Here is a 13,749-nt window from a genome sequence, read left to right as displayed (position 1 = left end):
CCAAAAAAACGTAAAAAAAAAAATAATCCCAGAAAAAAACAGCAAATTCTGCTACTGATGTGGTACCTGGTGCTTTTTATTAGCTTTTTCAATCATTGTCTGGAAAAAAACCCTCTAGAATAACATTATTAAAAACAGCTCCAGTATAGCACAGTCACTACTACATATCATAAGCAGGTACAGGATATCTTACATTCACAGAAGTATCATACAGTACTGTCCTACAGCTATAATACTAGAGGATACAATTAAAAAGGCATTTAATTTGACTTGATTCTACTTTCCAGCACACTGTGGGCAAGGAGGTGGTGCGACGCAGCTCTGATATAAAGAATGCACCTTTTCGCTAAAACTCTCTTTAATCCGATAAGGTTTCTTTTATTCTCGTGGCACAGTTCTAAGTGCTCGTTGCTGGATACAGACATAAGCTGGAAACCGTTTAAAGATCACTCGCATCATATAAAGATAGCTGGACAGAGGTGAACAGAACAAATTTGACTATTGATGCAATGAACCTTTCAATTCCAGAGGTGAACGACTGAGGGGGGAGCGGGTGTAAAGAACACAGGTGGCCAAGGAGCGTTTTCATATGGTGATCTACGTACAGTATATTGTCATCCAAGAAGCAGCAGCCAGCAAAGCACTGCCTTCAGAGGGAAATTCAACATCATCATCAGCGTTACTCTGTGTGTTAGGTTGGGTTAGATGTCGCGTGGCAAAAGCAATTTTGCCAGCTATATGAATCCCTCTGTTTATTACAAGATAGAAGCTCAAGTCACTAAAAATTAACACACGTTACTTTGGCCCAGCACCATCTTCAGATCTGCATGTTCTCATACTTGTGGGTTTATAAAAAGATAAATAGCAGCTGAAGATCAGAGCCCGAAGAAAACAAGAGTATTCATCTTGTCAGCTAGGAACATGCCTCCCCAACCACCTTCTTCCCCGCCATTACTATTTCTCAAATTTTTTTTTCCCTCCACTTTGGGAAACATACAGGTGTGTAAGCCAAAACACGCGCACACATGTAGAACGTACACGCGTCAAAAGCAGCCTTCATGCTGTTAGAGAAGGTACAAGCCCAAAGAGCCTAGAAGCTCAGTTGGATACGCAGCAGTTTGCATCCGTAACTGCTGATAGCTCCTACGTCCCTTTACGCCGTTCAGAGCCCTGCCGGGAGAGAAGACTGTTGTCTCGTCCTTTGGGCTACAAATTCCCGCTGCTGTCATCTCACCCGCCCTCCCCTCTTCCCCCACCTCCACAGAAACACAGCCTCTAAGATTTTGTTTCTTCGGTTTTGATTGCCTGAGGTTTGATTGGTCCAGTTCTAACGGGTTTCGTTGCCGCAGCAGGCGCAGGGGTAGGCTTTTCCTCGGTTTTGTCCTGGCAGACTCCTGAAGAGTCAGCAATTGCCTCAGTGGGTTTGCTCCCGTTCTCTTCCACTTTCTGTGTTTTGCCTCCTATGGGTTTGCTCTGCTGCTGCTGCTCAGAAAAGAATCTCTGGGTGGACTGAAGTACCTCTGCTCTCTGCTTTGCCTTAAGAAAGGGAGAAAATATGTTTACTGAAGAGAGGGCATTGGAATAAGAGTGATTTCACACAAAGTATTTCCTAAGCGAAAGAGGAATGACTGACCACGGTGGCCAGACTTTCCTAGAAAGGCAATGTCCATCCAGTTGCTTCCCAGATGTCACCACATCTGGGCTTGGCTCCTCAGTAGTACCTTAACATCATGCTTAGGCTTCCTTTGCTCTTCCTAACCCTTGCCCCAGAAAAGAGGATCAAGGACAACAGTTTGAAGCATCATCTAACATCTTTTCATGCCGCTACTATCGCGGAGCTTAAAAAGTACGAACGCTGCCTACAGCAGGCTCAAACTGAAGCTTCACACCTCAGTGAAAGTCAGACATGACCAGAAGGCACGCGTGTCTCCGCGCTGCTGTGCCCTGACACTACTGTCGGCACTGACTGTCATTTCTCCTGCCACGTGGTCTGAGCACAGGGCCTGTATCACAACAGCAGAATCTAGTCTGAGCACCCACATTTTTTTCGCCCCTGTTGTCCTGGACACAGACTTCAGAGTCTGCAATGGGGATGCAAGTGAACCAGGTTGAAGGTTGTGTTATACATAAGCTGAAGCCTTATCTCTCAAAGTGGGAAGCACCTGGCTTCCTTCAAATCCCTCCTCTGAATCCTATCGGTAACCTTGACTTGTGCCTGCGCAATTCAGCCTTTGTGCTTCTCTGTTTGTTAGTTTTACGCTGCACTGTAAATTTGTCTGTGAAACACGGTGCAGAGCAGATGCTTCAGAGCAAGCACTTGGCTTTCCTGCCCAGACTTGGGCAAAGCAGGAGTTGCATTCGGAGTTCAATCTTTTGGAAGCTGCACGATTAAGCCCAATGCAGACAAACGCCTTTATTAAAATTAAAAAAAGGCATATCTTAATACAAGGAACCCCAGCTACAATACAGACGTGAAACCTCCATGTACCTCTCTAAGTATTTTATGCTTTTTTACAGAAAATGGGGCTGGGGGACAACAATGACACAACAGGGGGGACAAACCAGCAAAACACTGGAACAAGAGGTCTTGGCCTTAATACCATGTAGTTGCTCCAAGTAACTCAACCAGCAACAAAAAACAAACCTGTGAACTCTGGTGTGCAGGACTGTCGGATTTTACTGGAGCCAGACGGACACCTGAAATCTTTTGCATAGATTTCAGCCATCCCCTGAGGTTAAGGCTAGAAGGCTGGATGACTTGATCACAAGTAACCAAGCGTGACAGAATAACTCACATTCTTCTGAACAGTCTTTGCAGGGAGCTTCAGACAACCAGGACTGCGTATTAGTATTTGCTATGACTGGCTAGATTCAATTCATAATACAGACTCAAGACAATATACTAAGCATCACCTGGTAGGTCTATAGCTAGCATAAACTGTTGGTAGAAAACTAAATGGACCAAATACCTAGAATTTAAGGGGTAATTAATTCTCCTACAACCAGACATAACCAGGAAAAACACACCCTTTTGCTTTTGCACCTCAATGTATGGGTTACAGCGAATGACAGTAGATGAAGTTGCTCCTTAGGACTGTCTATTTGTACAAGGAACTTACTCTGCAGAAAACAGGCTAAGTGTACAACGGTGTCCCTACACAGACACCCCATGTTGCAGTCCTGCCCTGGTAAGAAGAGTTTGCCTCAACCTGAAGGGTCCCAAAGTGCTATAACAAGTTAGATGACGCTCATCTACTGCTACTGAAACGCAGCCACCTCTTCCGTGAAGTGTACCGTATTACTGCATTCTACCACAGAGTATTCACCACAGGCATTTCAAACCACCGAGAAATAAATCTCCAGAATCACTAAGGAGCAAGGCTGGCTGGAACAGGAGGGTTCGTACTGCTGCTCAGAGCTGCGGAGGCAGATGTGAAATGATAGCTAACAGCCAGGTTTGTAGGCTTCATCACTCATTCAAAAAAAATCAGGCTCTTGAAACCTAGTTGTCAGATTGCCTTTGACAGCAGTGGCAGCTTCACAACTGCTGACCACAAGACCACTTGAGAAAGGAAGCTCCCTACAAATTTTTTAGTTTAAAGTTCTTATTAAAAAACCCCCAGGGCTTAGAGAAGGTCTGTGTTCAGCTGTTAAAGGCCCAGCTACCAGCTTGAGTCCAGAGGCATTTTAATTAAGACACGATTTGCAGACACATTCCTGCCTTACAAGCTGTCAAGACTGAAGTGGTGTTAACAGCACCGCTGTTCAAATACTAACCTTCACGTCTCGTTCAGCCTTCATCGCAGCCTGGGCCTGATTGCCTCTGGCTCCAGACACCGATCCACAAAGACCTCTGGCCACACGTGGTAAATGAGGGTGGCTCACAGGGCCTGTGGTCATCTGAGACGGCATCTGACTATGCAGTACTATTGGCAGCCTCTGAACAGGCGCTGGGAAGGTGTTAGTATATGGGGCTCTTACCAATGGAGGGAGCAGGTTAGGCTGAGAGAGGATCTAAGTGGGGGAAAAACAACAAAAAGAGACATTTTGCAATTAGAAAATTGCCAACTAGATTGCACGTTGGCATTATCTTAAAGGGGAAAAAGTTGCTGCTCTGCTGTCAAACTGATGTCAAGAAAATAGGCTTTTATCTTAAGAGAGGCCATGCTTGAACTTCAAAAAAACCAGCCCTGTAGTGCTGCTGTGCCTGAAAGTAGTACTAACAACTCAAAACCAGCATGTAATAAGGGAGAAGACCCACGCAAGGCAGTGGAGGAGTCACTAATGAAAGGCAGCCCTGGAAAGGCTAGAATAGTTTCTGCTAGTGGCAATCCAAAAAGCAAATCTCAAGTCCTGCAGTCAAACACTCCAAATGCTGGAAGACAGAAATATCCTACGTTTTTACAGAGGCTACGTTTCCCTAGCAGCCTGTAACAGGGATGCACCACCCTTGTAAGCTGTGCTCCTTGGAATGCCAGAAGCAAATCAAACCCTTTGCCATCTGCCCTGCTTTGTATGGGTTGTATGACCGCCAGAGATCCTTTCCAACCTGAACTGCTCCATCGCTGCATCTCAAACAACTGCAAACCTGCTTTGTCTTTAAGCATTTAAAATATGCACTGGGACCCTTCTGAGACACAAAGCTTCTCCCTTTCCCCAACCAAATGATCTGTTTTTTGCAGGATGAGGTACATTACAGCTGCATGGGGAAGCCAGCAGAACAACTGTCTGTTCTACACCATTCACAACTTGTATTAAATTCCTCAGTGTGCAGAGAACTCTCAAAATTAAATATACCACAAAATCTACCCTACTAGTTCGCAAGATCAGAGAGTTGGGGTTTTTTTTTTGGCTTTGATCTTGAAATCAGTTTTCACACGCCATTTCATCTTAAGGATTCCATTTTGTATCTCCCCATGATAAAGCCTGAGGAAACACAGCCGAGTTCAGAGTCACCGGGTCACACAGAAAAACAGATTTGTTTGTAGGAAGCCACCAGTTACCTACCTGTGGTGCAAATTGTGCAGGAAATGGCTGAGTCATTCTTACAGCAGCAGCTGCTGACTGAAACTGCTTCTGGTAGACAATGCTGTTCATTTTATTGGACTGATTGTTAGGACTTGTAGAGCTGGCCCTAAAGACAAGACCACCAGTTAGAATCACACTGCTCTCATCCAAAGCATGCTTCTACCTTTAGTTACAACTTCAGTAGATATTCAACATTGGAGGGGGTGTTGGAAATAATCTCTTAGAGAAGCTGGTATCAGATATTCTTCTGGACCCACTGTCGGTTTCAAATGCAAACAAACTCAGAAGTTAAGAACACAAAGAAAAACCATTATCAGAGATATTTAGGATATGGAAAGATTCCAGCATAAAGTCTGTATGAAAGTGACCTTTCCCCAAAGTATTCGTAACCCAAATAATGATGTTAAAAGTGGGTTCCCCTTCCCACCCCTGCTATCTTTATGTTCAGTCCTACCCCTTTACACTGTTTGCTCTATCGTGTCGAGTTCAGAGCTTGTCACAACAGGTGTTAAGCACGTGCGACAGAAGCTGCGATGCGCAGCTGCTTCCACTCTGACTTGTCGTCAAAAATGTTTCAAAATGCATTTGAACAGATTTCCAGAATTCACAGAAAACACTCTTCTCCTATTCTATTTGGCTGAGAACATGACCCTCCATTAAAACTTTGAAGAGGTGTTGAATCACCATGAATTAAATGAAGCCTCAAAATTTATCTGGGAGAAGAGCCCCAAACAGCCGTTGGAGAAAGAGAAAAGTGTGAACAGCCTTCTTTAGGAAATGGAGTTTGATTTGCAGAGAGCTCTTGTGCAGGATGTGCGGATGATACACTTACTTAACGTAAAACGAGCCATGGGACACCAGTGGCAAGGAAGCCAGCTAAACTCAATACACACCAATATTTTGTAAGTTTAAAGAAGTCTTTGTTTAGTCTTCACTTTGAACTCTTGAGACCTTTTGTCGAGCTTCTCAGTACCTCTACACTTAAGAGCAAAAGCTTACGATAAGCCCTGCTTTGGTTGCTAGGAGAAGAGACATCTTGTGTAGAATCTCTAAGATATATATATATACACACACACCCTTGAGTCAATTGTCCTAAATGCTGACAAGCTTGCAAATTCAAGTTTCTTTTTCCTCATCCCTTCACTTTTTTCTTAGGTGAAGTACTGGAGGCACGATTTCAGCATTGAGTTCAAACTCTCATTTCTGCTTGCTAGAAAAGCCTGAACACTGTCAGTCTGCCGCAGTGAAAGCCACCAAATATAGTTACTATGCACAGGAACACAGCTTTCAAGAACAAAACTACCTTGTAGCAAAGTTCCATTTTCAAGTTCCTTCAGCCCACTAAGCAACTTCACCCACATGCAGCTCAACAGGTTTACCATGAAGTGCAACTGCATATGAGCAAGACTGTTAGTTCTGTCAACTAACCAAGCAAACCTGCAAACAGCTTACCAATTTCACTTGTGAGAAGCTTACAGATTTTGCACCAATTCTTAATTTTCTAATAGAATTGTTGCCACAACTGAGATGTAAGCCTTTATGTGTTTTTACTTTGAGCACTGCAGATAAGAAGCTGTCTTAGAATTTTACCCCAAAGCACATCTTCCCTGTCACTTCTGTGCTTTCCTGGTCTAATCCCAGGTCATTTTACATGACTGGTTTGGTTTTAACAAAAAAAAAATATTTTTAACATTTTATTTCAGAGCTATGTACTTCTGGTGAACTATAGCAGATCTGATGACTTACTGGAATGCTGCTTTTAAGCTAAGATTAAGCATTGTATTTTACATTAATAGCCCTTCACCTCATACCTTTCAGAACTGGCTGATCATGCATGACTAGGTATATTTTCTAGCTCTGATTTCAAGGAATTTTGAGCTTAAGAAAGATTTACCGGAAGGGACTGGAGGTTGGAGTAGTACTTCTACCAGTAACCGGTGGGGTTCCAGGTTTAACATCAATGCCACCTCCAAAGGCCTTCAGGTCCATTTCTGATATCTGAAAAACACACCAATTGACATGTTAGTTCTTATTCAAAGAAAAGTTCCATTTACTAAGTAACTGGTAGCTTACCTCACATTTTTCTCAATGAAAATAGGTCAGGTAAATGTAGGTGAAAAACAGACTGCAAAACAGCTGATAATTAGGGCAATCCCAGCACCATAAGCACCTCTGTGTACAATTTTCCTGCACTATTTGGCACTTCCAGAAATGGTACTGGATTTCTAACTTGATCTTCCTGCATAATGAAAGGTGATTCATGACTCATTTCACATATTTGGCCCTAAAAATGGACCAAATTTCCTCCCCCATCTGAGGTACCATATGAAAATATTTAGACACAATCCTAAAAGTGCTGAAAAGTGCCGTAAAATAACCCAATTCTATAAAATACCAAAAGCACAGCAAAAATGGAGCTGTCATTTATGCAAAAAATCTGTGGACTCTAAATGACTCTTGCAGCTACACTCAACAGAATAAATTAGTCTCTGGAACAGTATCTTTCCACACACAGCCATGAAGCATAATGGCAACAATAAATCAGTTAAAAGTGAGAAACTGTTTTAAGCTGACTTTCCTTAGCAGGAACATGATGGAACCCTAAAAATGGGGCGGGGGAAATCACCAAAGGCCACCATCCTACTGTAGCTCTTCCTCATTTCTTGTTGAAACGAGTGATCATTTTCCAATGATGACTGTAGCAAGAAACACACTGCCGCTTGGAAGATGGGCTTATAAAATTTATAAAGGTGAAAAGCTTTGGCCAGATCCTATGAAGCTAGAAAACTGCATGGTGCAATAACCACCCTATACTCTGGTGGGTGACAGGATGAAAACTTCATCTAGGTGATCTGGAATTCTGGCTGCCATTACTGTCCAAGACATGGAATTAACAACTGAGTGAGATTTTTCTTATCACAGCTGTAAACTATTGGGACAGTAGGGTCATTTTATACTCAAAAGCACCCTATGCCCCAAGCTGTAAGGATTTCGGGTGCAGCTCCAGAGCTAGATTACTCCCTGCTCTGGGGAAAGACCTTGCTATATCTGACAAAGCTTAGCTGTGTTCGTGTTCAGTGTTATCACCCACTGCTCACCTGAAAGTATGCTGCAACTGCGTTGTGCTGCACACTATCCGAAAATCCCAGGTGCCTGTAAAGCTGTGATTCCATCTAAGACAAAAGACCTTGTGATTGGAAGCCAGCTCCACACATCCCTTCATTAGCAATTACCACAGCAGCTCCAGATAAAGGAGAGGACAGAATTCCCTCCTAGGTATTCAAATTTCTTGCACTATTTCAGTGTTATCTCCTTACTGGAGCTGTCAGTCAAGGAGAGTTTTCTTCAGCTGCAAGACCAGCTTTTTTCTTTTTTTTTCCCCGCCCTCCCTCACATCAAAGGTCCTGCCTTGCATACAATGCTACTTTCTCAATATGCACCTTGCTGGCTATTCAGAAAAGCAGACCCCCAGCAACATTAGTGGAGTTTAATTCTGGTTTAAGGTCACAGCCGATACAGAGTCCATTGAAGCCCCTAAAACTCCAATTTGGTGCACTGGAAAGACTTCATCCCATACAACTTGCTCCAGTATGAGACCAGAAACAAAACAACACACGCATGCATGACCAGAATCAGAAGCCAGCCTTGACAGTGTAATGATGTTTGCCTGCTGCTCTAACAATGGCTCTGTACTATTTTCTACATGGCTTCTACAAGAAATATCCTACTAGTCCATGAAGTCATTATCAAGCTAAGTATTCCCACAGTGGAAATGGACTAGTAGCAAGTTAGCTACAAAATAAACTCAGCTAAACCTCACAAAATGCACAGATCCAGTCACTAAGGAACCAACCTTGACTGGCTTTTCTATCTTCCCTTCCCTACCTTTCAAAGTCAAGGCAAGTTTTTAGATGCAAGAGTCAATGTGAGTTGCCATGCTGGTTCTGTAAAACAGCACACAGTTGTGCTTTGTATTAATTTGTAGATTTACCAATATTGTTACCTTTCCAGTTGCAGCAATCATGCTGTGTTGAGTTCCTGCTGGGATTAATCCTCTGAAAGGCTGGGTTACTTGTGCAGGTCTGCTTAGATTTTGAGCCTGCGCTTGAGGTGGCGTGTGCTGTAGTGGTGGTTGTAAAGATTGGGGTAGGGCAATAAGTGGCTGTGCTGTGGATCCAAAGTTGGGCAAAGAAATCTGTGATCCCGGCAAAGGTACTGTCACCTGGAAAAAAATACAAAATCACCAGTAACATACACAAGGGCTATTCTTGAACTTTCTTTACTAGTTCTATGATTTCAGCTACATTCAAAGTAAATAGCTTAATGAGTTCATACATTTTCCCAGAGAGTTGCAAGCAAATAACTGAATTTATTGTTTAGTCTATGTTTACAATCAGTTCTAATAGCTTTTCGGAAACAAAGCTGCATGCTGGCTACTAACTCCAGCATCACTCAGCAGGATTTCATTGTATGAAAAGAATAAGTTTAGTTCAAATTAGAAAATAAACCTAGAATGTAACAGCCAGCTTTGTGTTGTTTTGCTGGTTTTTTTTTTTTTAATTGTTATTATTTTTTAAAACTTCAAATAATTTTAGTCATCATAAGGACACTATTTGGGATGAATGCTAAATTTTACTTTCTGGGAGTCACAACAGCCAGCATTTCTGAGGTTAAAAAAACCCCAACCAACCACGGCCTGTCCCTTATTTGGATTAACAGGGAGCGCTGTGGGCTGAAAACACTGCAGAATGGTAGCGATAAATGTGAAAATACCACAGCAGTGACCTGACCTGCATTTCCTAGTCTCATTATCAATCCACAACCTGCAAAATTATATTCTGAATGTGAGTGGAAGAATCATATATTCTCCAGATGTGAAACACTTACTAAGGTTCTGCTCTGAAGGATGACATAGATTAAAAGTATAGAGGCAGACAAGCTTGAATGCATTAAACACACTAACCCTTCTAAAAGGTCCTTAAAATTTTATGCTACATTTCAACAGATGAGATCCAATTTTTTAAGACTCTTCTAGGTATCAGCTTTTCTTTTTTAAAGCCACTTAAAAAATTAACCAAAGATGAAAAACACGAGACAGCGTCCTGTAAATATGACGGAATGCTGCACATAGCAAATTAACAGATCTGTCACAACAGAATTAAAAAAAGTTACTTTACAAACCCCCTGACACGGGTTACTGGTTACTGACTTGGTTGTCCTGTTTGTCTGTATGATCATCTACCTGTTGACTTCTCATTTGTTTTCTACATATTTGATATTGTTGACATATGTAGCAGTTCTGAGGTTTCATCTCAAAAGAGACTTGGTGTTAGCAATTAGGCTGCACTAAGCACCCGGAGTTTGCCGTTCTCTCCACCATCACTCACACCTGCCCCCATAAAGACAGCACATGCCTCAATCAATTACCAACACCACTGTGCCAACTAAACCTTTGCCTGTCACTGGAACGTGAACTATTTAAGAGAAAGATGCCAGAGACAAATGATCAAAATGAACTTGTAGGCCATCCAATTTATCAGCAATTCAGTTTTTCAGTGCTGCTGCAGTAGCTTTCCTCTGTTATTAATTTTCAATTTAGAAGAACTGAAGATTGTCTCAGCCCCCACCCCACAAAACCCATCAACGAGAACGTGCCTTTAAGAAGAATGTAGGAAATTTACCATGCCATAGTTTACCTGCTGGAGAGCACTGGGAGACTGTGCAGTGTTGTAGAAATTGCTCTGGCCAGGCTGTTGAACTTGCCCAGAGTACAGATTTGAAGCCTGGGTGAGGGTAGCTCTGGCCTAGGAAAAGTAAAAGACACCATTACATGAAGAATACTTAGGAGAGCAGTTCAGAGACGGTATGGCACATTATTCTGTATTTCAACCAGTACAGCAGAAACCACAGCATAGGAAGCTAACATCCTGAAGATTTCAGCTTGTGATAAAGCTCTCATTTGCAAGTGGTAGAATAGCCCTTTATCATCTACCATAATAGAAACTAAACCTGAAGCTCCAATTAGCAATAGAAGCGCAAGGAGCCCTGTAGTTTGGGGAACAATCCTCAGTTCAGAGATTACGCTCATGTACCTTTATGAAATGAAAAGAACATTCTCTTCCAAGCATCTTAAGTTTCCTGCCACCTTGACCACCAAGTAATTATCACAGAGGTGCGCTTTTTCCAAGCTAAGCAATACTTGATTTGTATCAAACCATTGCAGAAGTTTTGTGTTTTAGAGCATTTCCTACCTGGAGAATGTGTGTATCGATAAGCTGAGAGCCTCCCAGTCCTGAAGCTTGACTAAGTTGATGTTCATATAAGATAGGAATAGGTTGGGTATTAGAAGTCTGTTGAAACGCTAGGTTTGACTGTGCCTTAGCAAGCTCCTGGTGTTGCACTGCTGGGAAGTTGTGTAAGGCTGTACCAGACAGAACTACTGGCGATGGCTGAGACAAACCACTTTGCATAAAAGCTTGCTGAGATCTGCAAGAGATTGAAGCATTTTATTTAAAAATGCAGACAGAGCTCAAAGAGCCACCAAAAATTAAGAACACACGTTATATTCTTTAAACTGATTTAGAACGAACACTTAGCTCTACTGAACAGATTTTCACCTGAGAAAGGTAGATTTTATTTACTCTGCACACAACAAAACAGATGCTATTAAAGGCCACAGGAAAAGCCGACTAGGCCTTTTATTTAAATCTTAAAGTAAGCTTAGCTATTTAGATGTGCATGCTAAAATAGTTTTTGTATAACTTAACTGTAACATACAGAAGCTACCAGTTCTTAGTTCCTGTGCTATAAGGTCAGACTGTGGAGAAGCACCACATCTGAGTAGTTCTATTTAGTCATAAAGTAAACTGCTTTGTTCTCTTGACTTCACAGATCTCCACAGTCCAACTTTTAATACTTACAGGTTAAATCACTGGATGCTGACAACTGTAGTTTCCAAATGAATGCTTTGGCTTCAAAATAGTAACACAGCCAGACACTACAGCCTTTAATTTTAACTAGATGTCCAATTCCCTTGTCACTAGCATGGGGAAGTTGCAGTTTGTTTAAAAAACAAAGACCAAACTCAGTACAGCAAAGCACCACAGACAGGTTGTTTTAGTCCATCAGAAGTACTTATCCAAACATTTCCATTACGAGCCTGCTGAATAGCCACCTTCAGACTGAAGAATCAGAGTTTTTAAATAAATGTCCCTCTCAAAGCTCTTCAGCTCAGAGTGTTTTTGATATAAAAACACTTTCACTTTATCACTTGGTCTGTGTGTGAGCACAGCACTAGCCCTGTTAATCTGTTAGCATAGCAGCCGTGTGCTTGCCTGACAGAACACTCAGGTTAACTTTTTTCTCTACTGTTCCTTAATTGCAAAACATTCTTACAGTTGCACTCTGAGTAATGGAGAAACTTTTCCAGAATGTATGCAGAGGACCATCTTCAATGTAGCCAAAACCATTTTCACAAGCTTTTTTTTCGTTGCTGTTGTTTTAAACCAGTAACCTGTACATCTCACAGCTTATCCTCCTCTACACCTTTAAAGATGTCAGAAAAGTATTCATACTCTTATCAACAGCATAACCCAAAACTCTATTAATACTGGGGTTTGTGTGTGATCACATCAGCCAGAAGCACTTATTTAATCTGGACCATGTGCCAGACTGATTGTGTTCCTGCAACTAGTCAACTGTTTGCAACAATTTTTGTCAGCTGTGGCAGGACAAGCAATATTTGGTCCAATAAAGTCAGCCAAGCACAAAGTCAGGATACACATGTAGTCAATCAAACCCTTGGTGGCTTCAGCCTTCTACATTGTAACAAGCAGGTTTTTCTACAGCACATGCAAAACCCTCTACGTTTCCAAAGAAACTTTCTCAAAGTGAAACTAACAAAATTTGTCAGAATTATAGCACTGTGAATCAGTTTTGATAGGAACTGTAAGGAAGCTTTGGAAAGGCTTACAGTGGAAATTTGTCTGGCTATCAGGTCTTTATATTATCTTTTGTAGCAAATAGGAAAGATTTATTCTAAAATATACCCTATGCATCTGAAATTACGTTTCTACCACCTATGGGGTTCAAACTAGAATTTCAAAGTGTCAAGACTCCAGCATTGGTTTGATTAGAACATAACAAACACAAGTTACTGAATGAAAGGGACAGACTCCTCTTTTTCTGTTTTCTTAGTATGAAAGACCGACGTTTTCAGCTTTTTAGCCTGGTTTCTTAAAGTTACAAATATCACGCACAATTTTTGAACCCACGATTTCACAACTGCATCTGCCCATGCAGACTAGCCAGACAATCCGCATACAGAGTTCTCAGCCAGACAGATGAAAGATTTTTGGGGAAGACAGGAAGATGAGGCAGCTATTGAGCACAGAACACAAGTCTGCAGGGAAGCAAGTTCTATAAATTCTGCCACTCAAAAAGCAAAGAAATTCGCATACGCGACCTACCTATAAGGTTGTAAAGAGGAATTGAACAACTCTTGGGCTTGTGAAACAGCTGGTGCTGCTCCTAAACTCAACTGAGCTTGATGCTGTCCTTGCAGAGGTGCATAGATGGGGATGGGGATCTGCTGAACTGAAGCAGGCTGCATAAAAAAAAAACAAAAAACATTAACTATCCAAGGACAGAGGTCCCATAGAAGAGCTACAGTTAAATGTGTGCCAGAATTTGTGACATTTTAAGAAGTAAACAAAGAATGTC

General features: G+C 41.8%; 1 protein-coding gene across 16 annotated transcripts in view; it reads right to left on the bottom strand.

Moving 5' to 3' along the window:
• Nucleotides 1–58: 58 nt before the first annotated feature.
• The window catches only part of PRRC2C (proline rich coiled-coil 2C), a 75,302-nt gene continuing 61,611 nt past the window's right edge, over nt 59–13,749 (bottom strand). For 7 of the 16 annotated variants that reach the window (XM_054832933.1, XM_054832936.1, XM_054832941.1 and 4 more), the window contains 9 exons: nt 13,497–13,633; nt 11,280–11,514; nt 10,710–10,832; nt 9,032–9,250; nt 8,127–8,201; nt 6,923–7,026; nt 5,008–5,134; nt 3,778–4,014; nt 59–1,536 (listed from right to left, as the gene is read on the bottom strand). In XM_054832933.1, coding sequence (XP_054688908.1) covers nt 1,276–1,536; nt 3,778–4,014; nt 5,008–5,134; nt 6,923–7,026; nt 8,127–8,201; nt 9,032–9,250; nt 10,710–10,832; nt 11,280–11,514; nt 13,497–13,633 — 1,518 coding nt within the window. In that variant the 3' untranslated portion in view covers nt 59–1,275. The remainder of the gene's footprint in view (nt 1,537–3,777; nt 4,015–5,007; nt 5,135–6,922; nt 7,027–8,126; nt 8,202–9,031; nt 9,251–10,709; nt 10,833–11,279; nt 11,515–13,496; nt 13,634–13,749) is intronic. The other 9 variants (XM_054832947.1, XM_054832948.1, XM_054832950.1 and 6 more) reach the window with 6 other exon arrangements.

The sequence above is a fragment of the Grus americana genome, chromosome 8, assembly GCF_028858705.1.
Source record: "Grus americana isolate bGruAme1 chromosome 8, bGruAme1.mat, whole genome shotgun sequence".
Classification (NCBI taxonomy): Eukaryota; Metazoa; Chordata; class Aves; order Gruiformes; family Gruidae; genus Grus; species Grus americana.
Note: the sequence above shows the minus strand (reverse complement) of the source record. Positions and strands in the feature narration are given on the sequence as shown.